The 19,407-nt window shown below is 40.8% G+C and overlaps 1 protein-coding gene across 1 annotated transcript in view; it reads right to left on the bottom strand.

Annotated features, from left to right (window-relative positions):
- Positions 1-1,847: 1,847 nt before the first annotated feature.
- cfap57 (cilia and flagella associated protein 57) overlaps positions 1,848-19,407 on the bottom strand; it is a 105,130-nt gene continuing 87,570 nt past the window's right edge. The window contains exons 22-23 of the mRNA XM_039734497.1: positions 16,103-16,226; positions 1,848-2,447 (exon numbers count right to left, since the gene is read on the bottom strand). Coding sequence (XP_039590431.1) covers positions 2,263-2,447; positions 16,103-16,226 — 309 coding nt within the window. The 3' untranslated portion in view covers positions 1,848-2,262. The remainder of the gene's footprint in view (positions 2,448-16,102; positions 16,227-19,407) is intronic.

The raw sequence follows: 19,407 nt of genomic DNA, 5'->3' as shown, positions 1-19,407 counted from the left end.
GCAGACACGAGGAGAATATGCAAACTCCACGCAGGGAGGACCCGGGAAGAGAACCTGGGTCTCCTTACTGCAAGGCAGCAGTGCTACCACTGTGCCGCTCAAGAGAACAAACTTCCATTCCTTAATAATTTTGCAAATAGTTTTTTTTTTCTCATTGAAGCAGTCAGGAGTGAAAATTTTCAGTTGTCTTTTTTTACATCCAGATTTAACCGTTTTTCAAATCAAAAACAATAATTTCAACCTTTATGCATTACGATTTATTTATTTATATCATTTTATTATCAAGCATACTTAAATACAGTTATTTGATTGGGTAACATAGCTGAGAGTTTCATTTGGTTCTCACTGCTGGCCTGCCTAACTCACACTTCCAAATATTTACAGCATGATGTCCATTCTAGAAACCCAGAAGGCCTAAAGGATTATGGGGAAAGTGACAATGGTTCTGAAAATGCCTCAGCTCAAAATCATTTCTTAGTACATTTTATAACTGAATGTACCATTTCCATGTCTACAGTATATATACACACACAGGGAGAGTCAAAATTATGTTAACACTAATGGATTATTTTTATCTCGACCACTCCTTCCCAGGTCGATGGATAGGTCGTGGTGGACCATTGCCATGGCCTCCACACTCCCCTGATTTGACACCCTGTGCTTTCTGGTTATGGAGTATGGTGAAGGAGAGCACGTTATAACAGGAAAGTTTGTGATATCAATGATCTGAAGGGCAGAATACGGACTGTGATATCATCTATTCCCTGCGAAATGTCTGTCCGGGCATTAAATGGTACTGTTGCTCGTTGGTTTGTGTGTGTTGAACATGATGGCGAACAGGTTGAGACATTCCTGTAAATCTTGCACATATGAAGTACATTTTGTGAATAAATGGTTTCCTCCATTCAAATGTTAACATAATTTTGATTCACCCTGTAGGTAGGTAGGTAGGTAGATAGACAGATAGATAGATAGATAGATAGATAGATAGATAGATAGATAGATGAAAGGCACTATATAGATAGATAGATAGATAGATAGATAGATAGATAGATAGATAGATAGATAGATAGATAGATAGATAGATAGATAGATAGAAAGGCACTATAGATAGATAGATAGATAGATAGATAGATAGATAGATAGATAGATAGATAGATAGATAGATAGATAGATAGATAGCACCCTGCACAGTATGTTTGTTTACAGCAATCTTTTAAAGCAGTGGTGAGCAACGGTGGTCCTGGGGTGCCACAGTGGCTGCAGGTTTTTGTTCCAACCCAGATGCCTAATTACAAACTAATCCTCACCAATAGCACATCTTATTTAATTTTATAGCTTGTTAGTGTTTTAACTCTGCTATATGACATCACTCATATTTCGTAGATTTGTTTCCTTTCCGGTGATACCATCCAAATGATTTCAAGCCTTTAACACTTTCTTTCTTTTCAGTTTACTTACAAATATTTTATTCAGCCAGATAGTTCACGATGAACACACACAGGTGTCAATGGAGACAAGTTAGATGGAGACCTGCTGGTTCCTCTGCCATCTGCAGCTCATTGCTAATAAGAAGCCATTAATAGAAGGGATTTCAGCGAAAAACAAGCAGTTAAGGGTGGGACATGTTAACAACTAAAATGAAGCATTCAAATGTGGATTGAGCAATAAGTGCTGCATAACTAATAATTGACTGCTCATTAAGAAACTGGGTGGGAACAAAACGCTGAAGCCACTGTGGCCCACCAGGACTGACATTGCTCACACCTCTTCTAAATTATAATTTATTGAAAAGAATTTCAATTTTTAAGGCACTTATTGATACTATGAAGGATACTATATGTCAGGTGAATCACTTTTAATCTACAAAGGAAAAGATTAAAAATATCTGATAATACAGCAAGCCCAGTTTAATTAACAAGTCAATGCCTTACTTCTTTGAACTTAGATTCATTTTTTAGCTGGTGACCTTGTGTTCAGTAGCTGATTAATTTTTCCTCTGATTGTTGATATCTTCTCTTTTAAAGGAGCATTTTTCTGCAGCTTCTTCTCTGCATTTCCTTTGAACCCACCATCACTGGCCTCAGGAAGTACTGTGCAGTTCTCATATCCCTTCTACTGTAAACTGGAAAATGAACACTTGCTCTTGAGAAAACTAAAGTTAGCTAGAAAAACAGGGCTGAGTCCAGTCCGGCCATTACTGTGATTTAAACATTATGCAGTACAGACAGGCCTCCAGTGAAAACGAGGAGGAATTCTAACTCAGGTGGTGATGGCCGGCAGTTTTCCACCTGAAGGAGGCCTCAGTGGATAGCTCTGCTCTTGGGCCTGGATTTGATCCCGAAGACGTTGGATTTCCAGCTTCTGTAGATCCATGATTCGTTCTGCCTCCTCTTCAAAGTTAATTCTAGCAACAACTGGGCTAATGTGATTGTCCAGAGAGGATCCTGTTAAAAACAATATTGAACACACAAGCTGACTAACATCTTTATAAAAAGAGAGAGCATGATATTTAAGGTACAATTTCATGTTAACTGCAAGGACTAAATTGTGTTAGAAAGAACAGTGTTGTTACCACACAGACCAATTATAGCAGGGATGCAATCTTTGAAGAGTTTACATTTAAAAAACACTGAAAAATTAGACAAATTTAGACGAGAATAGGTCATTTAGCTCAACAATCTTGTCCATCCTATTCAATAAGATTGTCTAAAATTACATGAATTTTCACAAATCACAAATTTGCTCAAGGAGGTATGCAGTCCCCCTCTGTAATGATCTGACTGGTTCTAGACTATCTTTCATTCCACCTAGTCTGGTATCATCTGCAAACTTAACCAGCTTCTTATTTATATTAAAATCCAGATTATTAATATGCAGTATATTAAAAATAGCAATATCCCTAGTACTGACCCCTGAGGGACACCACTGCTGACATCCACTGTAATTATGTTGTTGGACTTAAGTGCAGCGTTTGACACCATTGACCATTCTATTTTACTGCACAGGCTAGAAAACGATATTGGGCTTACAGGCAGTGACTCTAAGTCGCTTGGTTCAGTTCTTATTTATCAAATCGATTCCAGTATGTACAGAAATGTGCAGACAGGACTCCATCATTTTACACAGAAGTTCAATATGGTGTCCCGCAGGGCTCAGTACTGGGACCTTTACTGTTTTCACTTTACATGCTTCCACTGGGATCTCTCATTAGGAAACATAATGTTAATTTTCACTCATATGCAGATGACACCCAGTTATACCTTTCATTTAAATCAAATGAAGTTTCTCCGATGTTGTCTTTAATTAGTTGTGTTAGTGAATTAAAGGAATGGATGAATGAGAACTACTTGTCTTTAAATACAGATAAAACAGAGATGTTAATTGTTGGAGGGAATGACGCTGATCACAGCAATATTTTGTCGTCATTTAACTCAGTTGGAATCCCAATTAATTTTACTGAATCAGCCCGCAATCTAGGAGTTATCTTTGACTCTAGCATGTCATTTAAAGCGCATATTACAAAGTCGTCCAAAACATGTTTTTTCCATCTTAAAAATGTTAGGAGATTAAGGCGCTTTCTAAATAAACAGGATTGTGAGAAATTAATTCATGCATTTATCTCTAGTAGGATTGACTACTGCAATGCGGTGTTCACTGGCTGTTCAAACTGTTCTTTATACAGCCTCCAGTTAATCCAAAATGCGCTGCAAAATTATTACAAGAACAAGAAAATATGAACACATAACCCCAGTTCTTAAATCTTTACACTGGCTCCCAGTTAAGTTCAGGGCAGATTTCAAAATCCTCCTTTTAACATATAAAGCATTAAATGGCCAGGTCCGGCTTACTTGTCTGAACTTATCATGACTTACAAACCTGAGCACATTAAGATCTCAAGATGCCGGTCTGCTTTGGATTCCAAGGATTAATAAAATAACAGTGGGAGGTCGAGCTTTTAGTTACAGGGCCCCTAAACTGTGGAATGGTCTTCCTGCTTCCATAAGAGATGCCCTTCAGTCTCAGCCTTTAAATCCCGGCTGAAGACTCACTACTTCAGTTTAGCACACCCTGACTAGAGCTGCTGATTAACTGTACAGACTGCATCTCTGTTAGTCATTAGCACTATAACATAAGTAACATGATAATTATATTTGAATACTAACCCTCATCTATTCTTTTTCTTTTCTCGGTACCCAAATGTGGCAATTGGTGCCACTGCGCATCTGCCAAGTTGTTTGCCTGCCTATGGTAAAGTCATCCCTGATGGAGGATCACAGGAATCATGGGAAAGAGGGTCCTTTCATGAACAGCGTTTCAGCCGTGGCATGGCCAAATGGGGAGGCAGCTAGATGGATGAGGTCTCCAGGACTCTAAAAATATCCAAACCTAATTATGTCATATCGTCTACTGTTAAACCGTGTTAAAATTTTTATTATTATGCTGTCTTAAGGAATTGTTCTGTTCTGTATATTGTATTGTATTGACCCCCTACTTTTGACTCCCACTACACGCCCAACCTACCTGGAAAGGGGTCTCTCTTTGAACTGCCTTTCCCGAGGTTTCTTCCATTTTTCCCTACAAGGTTTTATTGGGAGTTTTTCCTTGTCATCTCAGAGAGTCAAGGCTGGGGGGCTGTCAAAAGGCAGGGCCTGTTAAAGCCCATTCTGGCACTTCCTGTGTGATTTTGGGCTATACAAAAATAAACTGTATTGTATTGTATTGTATCACCTTATTCTGATGAGGTTCTCTTCCCAATAGGCCTTTGCTTCCTTTGTTTTAGCCAATTTTGAATTAATCTACACATTGCACCCAGAATTCCCATTTCTTTTAATTTGACGCTCAGACTTTACTAAGTTCCCCAGTCCACAGTGAATTTCTATAAATATGCATGAAGGGGTTTATATATGCATTCACTTGCTTCCTAAAGGCCAGTAAGCTTAACATGCATCACAGGAAAATTAGTGGAAGAAATTAGTAAGGATAAGATTGAGCAACACATGGCAAGGATATGAGTTATTCTGAACAGTCAGCATGGGGTCAGAAGAGGGAGGTCGATGGAGTAGATGATATTATTTATCTTGACTTTCAGAAAGCATTGGATGAGGTGCCACATGAGAGGTTGGGCATCAAATTAAAAGGAGTGGCAGTTCAGGGTTATGTTTGTAGATGGGTGCGTAATTGGCTCAGACACAGGAAGCAGAGGGTGATGGTGTGAGAAACCTCATCAAAATTGGGTGATGTTAAGAGTGGTCACCAGCAGGGGTCAGTGCTAGGACAGGCTGTTATTTTTAATATATATAAATGATTTAGATAGGAATATAAGTAACTAGCCAACCCGCGGCGTATGCTACGCCGCATAATCAGGCTGCTTTTTAAATGATTTTTAAGCACAGAGGAAAAAATAAACATTTGAAAAATCCGTAATTTAATAAATCACCAAGAAAAGTAACATTGCAACAATGCACGCTACGAAGCAACATACAATTGTCCGTGACTGAAAACCGGAGGAGCGCCTTCTCCTTCCAAAGCGAAGGACGGGGTTGAACGGCGCTCGTTCAGTACGCACTGCCCGCTTATGTGCCCGCCCCCAACTCCCTACCTGAGTCGCTTTTGTCTGTGTACATTCCACACGCACCTCTGAGTCACGTTGACTGTTTATTTTCCAAACACCGCCTCAGTCGGTTTCCACGTTGACTTTTCATTGTTCTTTGCGGTTCTGGGTGCTTTTTTATATATAATCCACCAAGTCACCCGACCGGGGGGTGGGATGGGTTTACAAAGGGCAGGAACGTAATCAGTCCGAGCGTATGACCCGCACGTACTGGGAATTTCTCGTTCGTGGGGAACAATTGCAAGCCACGGTCTCCATCACGAATGGGGTTCAGCGGCTTACCCACGCCGGGTAGACACACGTTGATCCATTCAGTGTAGCGCGCGTGCAGTACCGGACATGCAAGTGCATCACAGACCTGTTAATGCTCAATCTCACGTGGCTGAAAGCCACTTGTCCCTCTAAGAATTTGGACGGCGACCGCTGTTGGGTCGTGTAACTATTTAGCAGGCGGGAGTCTCGTTCGTTTTCGGAAATAAGCATCCAAATCGCTCCACTAAGTAAGAACTGCCATGCACCACCACCCACAGAATAAAATACGGAATCGTTCCGTATTTGAGAATGAAATTGCGCGTCCCGTGGTCTTGGCCCCCGCTGCAGTATGCGTCCCTTATTTTTTTTGTATTAAAAGTGGTAACCGTACCTGTGACTCACGTAGACTTTTCATTGCTTTGTGCGGTTTTGGCTGCCTTTCTATATATAATCCACGAAGACACCCGACCACGGTGGGAGGGGGGGATTGTACAAAGTGCAGGAGCATCTAAGAAGACGCATGTTTGTCGCGGATGCGAATTGCTGTATGTAGCGTGTAAAACATTTTGCTATGAGCAACAGTTTCGTCAATGACATTTCTCCAAAAAAACCCGACTGACAGAAACAAACAGTTACCTGAAGCAGCAATTTCTATAACATTGAAAGAAGTGTTGTTTCCATGAAATACATTTGAAGCGGCAGCCATGGAGGGCAAAAGAATAGTCAACGTGACTCACAGCTGGGTTTGGACCGGAGCACAGACCAAAGCGAGTGAGTATGTGCTTGATGAGCTGTTTGATTTGGCGGGCAGTGGTCTGAGGTGCGTTCCTGAGCACGTGGGAGGAGGGGTAGAGTTTGTGGGCGGGCTTCGTTGTTCCTTTCGCATGGTTTTCATGGTGGGCGCGGTTGGTGTCGAAACCGAAAAGAATAATGAAAAGTCAACGTGGCTTAGACGTGCATGTGGACTCCTAGCACAGGCGATAGGGGCTAACTGGGTGGTCGGTGAGTTTTTGCGTCCGGGCACATGGGTAGGCAGTGTGAATGCGTAGAGAGTGAGGGTAGACGCGGGCCGGTGAAAAAGGAGTGTTGGTGGGCAGGAAAACGTCTTCCGTGTTCCTGCAGGAGCATCTAAGATGACGCATGTTTGTCGCGGATGCGAATTGCTGTATGTAGCGTGTAAAACAGTTTGCTGTGATGCAAGCGGTCATGCGTTGTAACCGAAAACTCGTAGACTGCTTACTTCATTGTGTTTTAACCTCAGTTGTAAATGATTGTTTTAAAGATCCCATGAGATACCCCTCGCAAACCGTTTCACACGCTGCATATGGCGATTCACCTCCGCGAGAAACATGCCTCTTTGAACAGTCAACGTAGTTCGGTGGTGCATGACATGAATATGGCATTAACCTGACCTGCACCGCATGTGGCCTCCACGACAGACGAATATAAATGACGCCACTTTTTCTGTGTCCTCACGTCCGACTTGGTGGGCGTGGCCCTGCGAGTTGTCGTCATATCCAATGGTCTTGGAGTTGGTGGCCGTGGCTCCTTCCTGCGTGCGCCATAGGTGTCTCACTTGTCGGCGGCTTAGTGAATCCACGCCCCTTCCAGCGTGCTTTTCATGGTTGTCTTGCCTTAGTGAATTATTTATATAGATAAGCTGGTTAAGTTTGCAGATGACACCAAGATAGGTGGATTAGCAGATAATTTGGAATCCATTATTAGTACAGTGGATCGAGGCGGTTATTTTAAAATGAGTTCATCAAGAACACGGGGACACAGTTGGAAAACTTGTGAAAGGTAAATTTCACAAAAACATTAGGAAGTTTTTGTTTACACCAAGAACGATAGACTATTGGAATAAGCAACCAAGTATTGTGGTAGACAGTAAAACTTTAGGGACTTTCAAAACTTTGTTGGGCAGAATGGCCTGTTCTCGTGTAGAGTGTTCTAATGTTCTAAAACACTTTTAATGTTCCTCCCACATCCAAAAGATTTTTCTGTGTTACTAGAGTTTCCCAAAACATTCTAAAAACTCATAATTGGCCCTGAGTGTGTACATTTACATTTATCTGTTTAGCAGATGCTTTAATTCATAGCGACTTACAAAGGTTGTCAACAGAGTCAAGTAACATTGATGTAGAGACTGTTTTGATCAAGTGTTACATGGGGTCCAGCGGCTTTAGGGCATCTGTTGGTGAAGAAAGACTCTCTGATTTTGACTTTGCCGATGATGCTGTGATCTTCGCGGAATCAATTAAGGCTCTGAGGCTCTGATCGGGGCGCTCGAGAGACTGAGCAAGGAGTCTGACTGTCTGGGCTTGCAAGGGTCCTGATAAAAACCAACATCCAGGCCTTTAATGACCTTTTGGGCATGGCCATCAGCAGTGCGTCTGTCTGCGGAGAGAATGTCGACCTCATCGAGAGGTTTACTGACCTCGGCAGTGACATTCATGCCCTATGAAGTCATTAGGACGGATTGGGAGATACGGGGGTGCTCATGAGGTTGCTGGAAAAGGGGTGTGTGGCACTCCTGATATCTGTGCAAAAGGACGAAGATCCAAGTCTTTAGAGTCCTGGTGCTTCTGTTTTACTATATGGTTGTAAGACGTGGACACTATCCAGTGACTTGAGATGAAGACTGCACTGTATCTCTTTGGGGAATCCTTGGGTACCGTTGGTTTGACTTTGTGTTGCTCACGGAGTCCTGAATAAGGCACATTACCTGCATAGTGAGGGAGTGTCAGTTATGGCACTATGGCCATGTGGAACGATTCCCTGAGGGTGATCCAGCTCGCAGGACCCTCATTGTTGAGGACCTGAGTGGCTGGACCAGGCCAAAGGGTTGCCCACGCAACACCTGGCTGCGGCAGATAGAGGGTAATTTCCTGGAGGGTGGGAATGGACTGCATATCTGCCTGGGGGGGGGTTGCCAACCACGATCCCGAGCTGTTTCGTAGTGTGGTGGGTGCAGCAAAACGCTGTACCAGTGCATGCTGCCCAACCTGACCTGACCTGTTAGAAAAGTTAATCACCACAAATGAAGAAATTCCAGAGGGCAAAAAACATACATTAACAATTTGCGGCATATTGACACAACAGAGTTTTCAATTGCTTCTCAAGAACAGTCCATTGAAGTTGATGGAGTCAGCAGTTCGGATGGAGGTGGGCAGCTTGTTCAACCAACTAGGAGTTACAAATGAAAAGAGCCTAGATTGAGATTTGATACCATACAGAGGTGGCACCATCAGATGGTGTTCACTGGCAGACCTGAGTGGCTAAGAAGGCACCTCACCAGAGTCTCCATATTCTCAGGTGCTGACCCAATGACTACTCTGTAGGCAAGTGTAAAAGATTTAAACTTAATGTGTGATGTTACAGGGAGCCAATGTAGCAACCTGAAGAGAGGAGTTAAATGCGCCCATTTTGCCTGGTTGAATACAAGACATCCTGCTTCATTTTGGACCATCTGTAGTGGCTTGATAGCACATGCACAAGCAGGGTGCTCCTGTTTGTAGTGAATTGCAGTAATCCAAATGTGGCGAGACCAGAGCATGTACATCTTTAGACTGAATGTTATCAGTATTGAACAGAAAAAGCCACAATAAGATGTAACTGAATTCATAATATACATTCTCAAACTGATTAATCAAATTCAGGATTTTGAGGATCACACAGCACTGAGGGTAAAGCAAGACCTAGCACTACACAGAGCCCCCTCACACAGGCATCCTCAGGGCCACTTTAGATTTTACAATCACACTAACCTGTATAACTTTGAGGGTGTTTCAGGGAAACCAGAGTACCCAGAGAGAAACCCACACATACATTTGTAGAATATGTAAACTCTAAACACAATGTGGCTAATCTTGGTATTCAAACGCTTCTATTCTAATCACTGTACATCCATACTGCCTGAAGCCAAGTCTTAAAAATCCTCAGTAAATCTGATCCACGAGAGTTCTAATCACTGCACTGCCACATTCTAGGAAAGGATAGAATGTTAGTGCAGTGTTTAGCGATGCTTCCTCTCAGTGCCAGATTCCTGGTTGAAAGTCCAACCTAGTGAGTTCCGTATATTCTATCCATCTGTCTATCTTCTAAACCTGCTTATCCAGGGCAGAGGCACAGGGAAGCTGAAGCCTTCTAATATGGATGTGTGTGGCGCTCACACTTCCTTCTCATAGCTTAGTAGGTTTTCATGACTACTTGAGGACACCTAGTGGACACTACGTAGAACTTCATTTAACATACAGCTCAGAAAGACATTGAGACAGTATTGTATTCATACCTCTTCACATTTTACTATATTGCAGCCTTATGCTAAAATTATTTAATTTTATTTTTTCCATGCATCAAGCAACACTCAGTACTCCAAAATGACAAAGTAAAAACAGGATTTTAAACATCTATTATAAAAAAAAAAGCCTGGAAAGTAAAATCAGGGCAAAGAGACATGATCTTCTCGGAAGTTCTCGGAAGAAACTTAAAAGACCCGTGAGACGCAAACAATATCAAATAAGAGCACAGCCAGCAAAACACTCAGTCGTGTAAAGGCACATAGCTCACACAGATCCTGTGCTCTCAGCACATATGAAGCGTATAAGGACAATACGTTCTAGATGAAACGTCAACGACTAAGCAAAGAAGAAAGAGCAGCACGGAGAAAAGAGACTCAAAAGCGTTGGAGAGAAAAAAGGTAGATAAGAGATTATGAAAGCAGTGGAATTCGAAAAGCTCAAACAAACAATGGTGTGATACACATGCAGAGAAAGGTAAAATTCGAAAGTATTGTAGCGTTCCAGCCAGGTTGAAGCCTTTTTTGTTTTAAGTGACTCTTAGGTTCGATTGAGGGAGGGTGGAGAACAGCATGGAAGACTGATAGCGGGGTATTGATTGATGCGGTAAAGAGGGGGGGTGAGCCCCGGGGATGAGGGGTTGGAGAGGGTGCTAGAAAGTTGTGTTTGGGGTTACGAAGTCAGCGATTGTTCAAGTAAAACTTTTGTGACACTTTATCACGTCAGTCGCTACAGTGTCAAAAAAAGATAGTAAAGATCACATTAGCGCAAACAAAAGGAAATTAATCATCAGGACCAGGTGTAATTGAAAAAATAGCAGGACAAAGTGAGATTACAAATAAAAAGCAAAGAGCAGAAAACAAAGTCTTCTTGCCTTCGCATCATTCAATGCACAGAACATAGATTTACACAATACTGGACCATACGCTATGAGAATCTGTGGTCCCGAAACAGTTAAAGCAACGACAAGTTTCATTTCAAAGGAAACACAATTCGGTCAGGTGTATAATTATGATCACGGAGAAGCGGTGCAAATTTTAACAGGCGACAAGAAAGGTAATGTATATATTCCACGAATAACATTAGACACCAAAGGAGATCTTTATATGCCATTCGTATTAAAATGTTTACAGTTTCCCGTGAGAACAGCTTTTGCTATGACAATTAACAAATCACAGGGACAAACATTAGAAAACGCCGGATTATTTATTAGAGAAACAGAAAAAATATTAATTCACAGGTAGTTATACGTTGCATTGTCACAATGTGTCTCCAAAAACGGAATCAAAATTCAATGTGATCTTGAAGAAAAGGTAATTCCAAATATTGTTTTTAATGAAGCTTTAAAGTAAAAGTGCAGATAATGAAATTGAAACAATTCCAAAAAAAAAAAAGCTTAAAGAGACACTTTAACATGCTTCCAGCTCTTAAAACAATGACAAGTGACAAGCAAAACACACAGCTCGCAGCAGATGATCCGACCGCTTCTCCTTGCGTGCATTCAGCCACCCTAACGCCCCTCTTCACAACGCGAGCAGCATTATACGTCCTGCGAGAAATAGATTTAACCATGCCCGGGGCTGGAAATAAAGGACAAGTATTGTTTTAACAATGTCACGCGAGACAAGGCAGTGACCCATCATTTAAAACAAGTCCACGGACATGTAACCTAGCAGTTGTTGGATTGCTTTTGGCAGACACGCATCATGTGCTTCCTGCTCTTAAAACAACGACATATGACAAGCAAAACAGGCAGCTCAGCAGAAGCAGAAGATTCAACGGCATCTCCTTAGCGTGCGTTCAGCCGCCCCCCCTTCACATAAGTCCTGCGAGTAAGAGATGTAACCACTCCCAGGGCCGGAAGTAAAGGACAAGTATTGTTTTTACAAAAGTTTTTAAAGTCAAAGTGAAAATAATGCATATGTAACAATTCCCATGAAAATAACAATCTCTTTAAATTGTATATCTGGTAAACCAAACACGGGGGTGGGCGAGCAGGGGGCGGAGCCCCCAAGTTTTTTAAATTTATCTATACTAATAAAAGGCAAAGCCCTCACTCACTCACTCACTCATCTGACTCATCACTAATTCTCCAACTTCCCGTGTGGGTGGAAGGCTGAAATTTGGCAGGTTCATTCCTTACAGCTTCCTTACAAAAGTTGGGCAGGTTTTATATCGAAATTCTACGCGTAATGGTCATAACTGGAAGCAGTTTTTCTCCATTTACTGTAATGGAGATGAGCTTCAACGCCGTGGGGGCGGAGTTTCGTGTGACATCATCACGCCTCCCACGTAATCACGCAGTACATAGAAAACCAGGAAGACCTCAAAAAAGCGCTCAAGAAAACATGCATTATATAATTGAGAAGGCATTGAAACAATAAGAAGCGAGCGAGTGACATATACAACCATATTCATGAGTTCTGCTACTTCGGAAACAAAGCACGATGTAAACCTACACTTTAAATTAAGTTCATAGACAGGCTGCCGCTGGCGTTTGTAATTTAGTGCCTGCCCATATAAGGCCGTCCGTCAGCGGCAATCCAATAGCAAACTGTAGTGCGCGTCAACTCTATCTGAATTGCGCGATCACATTTGAAAAAATATATCTTTTCAAGTTCTATTTAGTCCATATGTGTCAAACTCAAGGGCCGCGGGCCACATCCGCCCGGCGTAATTATATCCGCCCGAGATCATTTTATATACTGTATTATTGTTATTAAAGCCCGGGTATATGAAGCGCTGGTAACACAATAAACTACAGATCCCATAATGCAGCGCTTCAGCTGCCTTGCGAACACTTACCGCTTACTACAGTTATTGTGCACTGAGTTTGCACGGCGCTTTGGTGACTTTGAAGAACAAAAAAAGTCCGTCTACATGCGGCTCGAACCTTGTGCATGTTTGGTAGCACATATCTGTGTGAGAAGCTCTTCTCAGTGATAAAGACTAACAAAACAGCACACAGGAGTCGCCTCACTGATGAGCACCTGCAATCCATCCTGAGAATCTCCACAACACAGAACCTCACACCAAACAGAAACGAATTTGTGGCCAAAAAAAGATGCCAGGCGTCCAGCTCTAAAATGACATATGAGCAAAGACAACTGAATGATTTGATTTGTTATTGCACGTAAGAGCGCGAGTCAACCGTTTTAACAAACAGCGTATTGCACTGATACTGAAATAGCTGTGTGTGTATATATGTAGATATGTATGTATATGTATATATATGTTTATATATGTGTGTGTGTATGTATGTATATATATATATATGTGTATTTGTGTGTATATATGTGTGTGTATGTATGTATATGTGTGTATATATGTGTGTGTATATATGTAGATATATATGTATGTATATATGTGTATATGTATAGATATGTATATATATATATGTTTATGTGTGTGTGTGTAAATATATATATATATATATATATATATATATATATATATATATATATATATATATATATATGACAACAACACTCATCACTCACAACAGTGACAAAACAATTACATTGACAATCAGGTTACGTTATTTTCAAAATGTTTCCTTTTCTTTTCATTGCTTCTTTAACACACTACTTCTCCGCTGCGAAGCGCGGGTATTTTGCTAGTTAAACATAAACCACTGAAATATCACATTGGCACACATTAAGTATTCAGACCTGATTAGGAAAAGCACACACGAGCCTATAGAAGGTCCCACAGTTTACAGCATGCATCAGAGTAAAAGCCAAGCCATGAAGTCAATGGAACTGCCTACAATGACGGCATTGTGTTGATACACAGAACTGGAGAAGGTTACATAAAAAGTCAAGCAGCACTGAAAGTTACCAAGAGCACTGTGGCCTTCATAATTCTTAAGGTTTCGATCAACCACAAATCTTTCTAGAACTGGACACCTGGCTAAACTGAACAATCATGAGGGAAAATCCTCGGTAAAAGAGATGACCAAGAACCCGATGGTCACTCTGGCTGAGCTCCAGAGAACATGGGTAGAGGTTTGAAACACTTTCAGTAGGACAACCATCAATGCAACACTTCACTGGTCTGCGATTTATGATAGATTGGCCAGACAGAAACCTTTCCTCAGTAAAAGACTCATTAAAGCCCACTTGGATTTTGCAAAGAGGCACCTGAAGGATTCTCAGACTGTGAGAAACAAGATTCTCTGGTCTGATAAAACACAAAGATTAATGTCATGTCCAGAGGAAACCAGTCATTACTCTTCACCTGTGCAATAACATTCCAACAATGAAACACGGTGGTGGCAGCATCGTCCTGAGATGTTTTTGTCGGCAGCAGGGACTGGGAGACTAGAAAGGGTTGAGGGAGAGCTGAATGGAGCAAAGTACAGAGATATCTCTCTATTCATAAAATTCAAGGTCTGTCTGTCTTTCTGTATGTCTGTCTGTTTTTCACAAGAGAACTACTTAACGGATTTAGATCGAGTTTTATTCTATAATTTTCTTGAACATTCCGGTTGATTTTGCGACTTCTCTCATTGTGTGATGTATCATAGTTTGTTTGCGATACTGATTTATTTGTGCGAATCCGAGAGACATGCAGCGGGGCCCCTCCTAACTCACGCACCAGCGTTGGGGAATTTCTTACCTCCACTTAGCTAGCGAACGAGAGAACTACTTAATGGATTTAGTTGTTTTTTTTTCTATAATTTTCTTGAACATTCAGTTTGATTCTGACACTTCTCTCATCTCACTAAGAATCATAGTTCGCTTGCAGGAGCGATATTTTTGTGCTAATCAGAGACAGAAGCTGTGGGCCAAGAGGAGAGGGAAGCGTGACGTCAGGAGTAGGGAGCCGAGCTGGGCCCTCCATGCTGTCCTGTTTCACTATTACGAGGTGGGGTGGCTAGTCTTTAATAAAACCCTGCTAGAAAACTGCACCGGACATCAGACATGGTTGAAGGTTCACCTTCACATAGGACAATGACAAAGCAAAGCGCAAAGCAAAAACTCTGAACCACCCCCTACAGAACATCTCCGGAGAGATCTGAAAATAGCAGCCTAATGATGGTCTCCATCCAACCCAAGAGAGCTTGAGAGGATCAGCAGAGAAAAATCTGCAAATTCAGGTGTGCAAAGCTTGTCAAATCAAAACCCAAGAAGACTCCAGGGTAGAATCACTGCAAAAGGTGCTTCGATTAAGGGGTCAAAGGGTATAAAGTGTCTGAATACTAGTGTCAGTAGGATAATTCAGTTGTTTATTTTTTTAAAAATTGCAAAAATTTCTAAAGTACTGTTTTTACTTTGTTATTCTAATGTATTGAGTGCCGCTTGATGAGGCAAAAAATGAATTTCATTTATTTCAGCAAACAGCTGCAACAAAAAGTGAAGGGCTCGGTAAAAAAGAAAAATGCAATTTTAAAAAGACCATTTTTAGCTATTAGGTAGCCAGAAAAGCCTGATGAACATTACTGTGTGTGTGATTCATAATGGACACCAGCATCATCCAGGGCTGCTTCATGTTTTGTGTTGGTTGCTGTCTGGATAGACTATCATGCTTGCCACCTGTCCTAATTACCATAATCAGAAGATGGATGGATATGCTCAACTGATGTAAGTATCTTGTCATTCAGAGCAATTACAAATTATAATGAAAAGACAAGGAAAGAAATTTAAGCTTGATTGTAAAAAATAAACAAATGAACATGGCTCTTTAGCTAGTAGAGGAAATCTCCAAATGCAAGTAGTGGATGGCACAGCCGAGAGAAACTGAATTGTCACCTTAAGGCTAGGTGTTTTCTAGTCTGTAGTTCTGTTTTCAGGTTTACAGCTAAAACTAAAGTTTTAATTTCATAAATATCAAATCAAACTTTAGAGTGATTTGTAGGCAGGCCATCAGTTGAACTCCAAAAACTGCAATTTTAAAAACAAATACAAGATAATAGTGAAGGTATATGGGTTTGTACCTTTCAGATCCGGGCTAAACTGCTTCCTACTTATCTTCACCCTCTCTTGGTCGTGAGCACTGGAACGGACCATTTTCAATTCTCTTCTCAGGTCATTGATTTCCTTAATTAGAGAGACGTTTTCCTGGGAATTAGAAAACAATAACTTTAGTCAATCTTGGTTCTTCTATGCTGTTTTGTTGGCAGTGTGGCTGTTAGGGACAACTTTCTGTATAAATTTGTCAAGTGCTTCTGACTGTGCCTGCCTGTTTAACTTCGACATTCTGTTTCATTTCTACCAGAACATTACTAAGGAGCTGAGATCATGTGACCTTTTAAATTTTAACTGTAGTATTATAAATAAAAAGTTCTTCTTTAGTTACAGATGTGTATGCCGATGACTTTTAATCTGTTTAACTATTGGTACCTTCAGATGTACAAAGCTATCTGTCTATATTAACAACATTAATATAAATATTGTTACTAATAATATTTAGATAACACTTTTCTCGCAGCTCAAAGCACTTTACATAGAATCACTTTAACCATAGCAATGTGTAACAGCCACCTGGGTGATGCAACTTCATCTAATCTATTATATAGTGCCTTTCATATTTATCTATCTATCTATTATATAGTGCATTTCATGTCTATCTATCTGTTATATAGTGCCTTTCATATCTATCTATCTTATAGTGCCTTTCATATCTATCTGTGTATCTATGTATCTATCCATTATATAGTACCTTTCATATCTATCTATATATTATATAGTGCCTTTCTATAGAAAGTCTATAGATAGTCCAAATATTTGAACAGAGACAACTTATTTCTAATTTTGGTTCTGTACATCACCACAATGAATTTTAAATGAAACAACTCAGATGCAGTTGAAGTGCAGACTTTCAGCTTTAATTCAGTGGGTTGAACAAAATGATTGCATAAAAATGTGAGGACACTAAAGTATTTTTTTAACACAACCCTTCATTTCAGGGGCTCAAAAGTAATTGGACAATCGACTCAAAGGCTATTTCATGGGCAGGTGTGTTCAAGTCCGTTGTTATGTCTTATCAATTAAGCAGATAAAAGGCCTGGAGTTGATTTAAGGTGTGGTGCTTGCATGTGGAAGATTTTGCTGTGAACAGACAACATGCGGTCAAAAGAGCTCTCCATGCAGGTGAAAGAAGCCATCCTTAAGCTGTGAAAACAAAAAAACCCATCCGAGAAATTGCTACACTATTACGAGTGGCAAAATCTACAGTTTGGTACATTGTGAGAAAGAAAGAGAGCACTGGTGAACTCAGCAATGCAAAAAGACCTGGACATCCACGGAAGACAACAGTGGTGGATGATCGCAGAATCTTTTCCATGGTAAAGAGAAACCCCTTCACAACAGCCAACCAAGTGAACAACACTCTCGAGGGGTCGCATATCGATATCCAAGTCTACCATAAAGAGAAGACTGCATGAAAGTAAATACAGAGGGTGCACTGCAAGGTGCAAGCCACTCATAAGCCTCAAGAATAGAAAGGCTAGATTGGATTTTGCTAAAGAACATCTAAAAATGCCAGCACAGTTCTGGAAAAACATTCTTTGGACAGATGAAACCAAGATCAACCTCCACCAGAATGACGGCAAGAAAAAGGTATGGAGAAGGCGTGGAACAGCTCATTATCCAAAGCATACCACATCATCTGTAAAACACGGTGGAGTCAGGCAGTGTGATGGCTTGGGCGTGCATGGCTGCCAATGGCACTGGGACACTAGTGTTTATTGATGATGTGACACAGGACAGAAGCAGCCGAATGAATTCTGAGGTGTTCAGAGACATACTGTCTGCTCAAATCCAGCTGAATGACGTCAAATTGATTGGGTGGCATTTCATGATACAGATGGACAACGACCCAAAACATACAGCCAAAGCAACCCAGGAGTTTATTAAAGCAAAGAAGTGGAAAATTCTTGAATGGCCAAGTCAGTCACCTGATCTTAACCCAATTGAGCAGGCATTTCACTTGTTGAAGACTAAACTTCAGATAGAAAGGCCCACAAACAAACAGCAACTGAAAACTACTGCAGTAAAGGCCTGGCAGAGCATTAAAAAGGAGGAAATCCAGTATCTGGTGATGTCCATGAGTTCAAGACTTCAAGCTGTCATTGCCAGGAAAGGGTTTTCAACCAAGTATTAGAAATGAACATTTTATTTCCAGTTATTTAATTTGTCCAATTACTTTTGAGCCCCTGAAATAAAGGGATTGTGTTAAAAAATACTTTAGTACTTTAGTTTATGTGAATTCCCCCTTGGGATTAATAAAGTATTAATATTAATTAATAAAGTATCTATCTATCTATCTATCTATATGGAATCTTTTTGTTCAACACACTGAATTACAGCTGAAAGTCTGCACTTCAACTGCATCTGAGTTGTTTCATTTAAAATTCATTGTGGTGATGTACAGAACCAAAATTAGAAATAAGTTGTCTCTGTCCAAATATTTATGGACCTAACTCTATCTATCTATTATATAGTGCCTTTCATATCTATCTATCTATCTATCTATCTATCTATCTATCTATCTATCTATCTATCTATCTATCTATCTATCTATCTATCTATCTATCTATCGCCAGTTAGAATAAGTTGCTACAGTCTGATGAGACCCAAATTGAGCTTTATGGCTATTAGGCTAAACACCATGTTTGAAAACTGTTCAGAACTGCACATTATCATAAACACACCATGTCCCCACTGTGAAGACTGGTGGTGGTAATATCAGGCTATGGGAATGCTTCTCTGCAGCAGGCCCTGGAAAGCTTTTGAGGGGAAAACAAAGGCAGCAAAATAAAGGAAAATCTTGGAAAACATCCTAATGTAGTCTGCAAAAAACCTGCACCTTGGGAGAAGATCTGATTTCCAGCAAGACAATGAGTCCACTCATAAAGCCAACACCAATGTTAATGTCCTGGAGTGGCCGAGTTACAGTTCACATCTCAGTCGAATTTGTGGTTGGACTTGAGAAATGCCATTCTATCACAATCTCCATGACACCTGGCAGAGTTTGAGCAGTTCTGCATTGAACGGGTGGGAAGAGGGAGGATGGCAGTGTCCAGATGTGCAAAGCCAACAGAGTGATAGGGAGAGAGAAGGAGACCTGAGAACACAGATTCAAGGCTGTCATGGCTGTCTTCTGCTACCAGATGAGGTGATTTGATGCCAAGTAAAGCATGATTGCCAAAGGAAACTAACTGGGGCTCAGACTCAAACAAGTGGAAAAGACATAAGCCATGATCAGAAAAGGGCACTAATGCATTACAGCAATAACAAC

This window comes from Polypterus senegalus, chromosome 14 (assembly GCF_016835505.1).
Source record: "Polypterus senegalus isolate Bchr_013 chromosome 14, ASM1683550v1, whole genome shotgun sequence".
NCBI lineage: Eukaryota > Metazoa > Chordata > Cladistia > Polypteriformes > Polypteridae > Polypterus > Polypterus senegalus.
The sequence above is the reverse complement of the archived record's forward strand: the minus strand, read 5'-3'. Positions and strand labels throughout refer to the sequence as shown.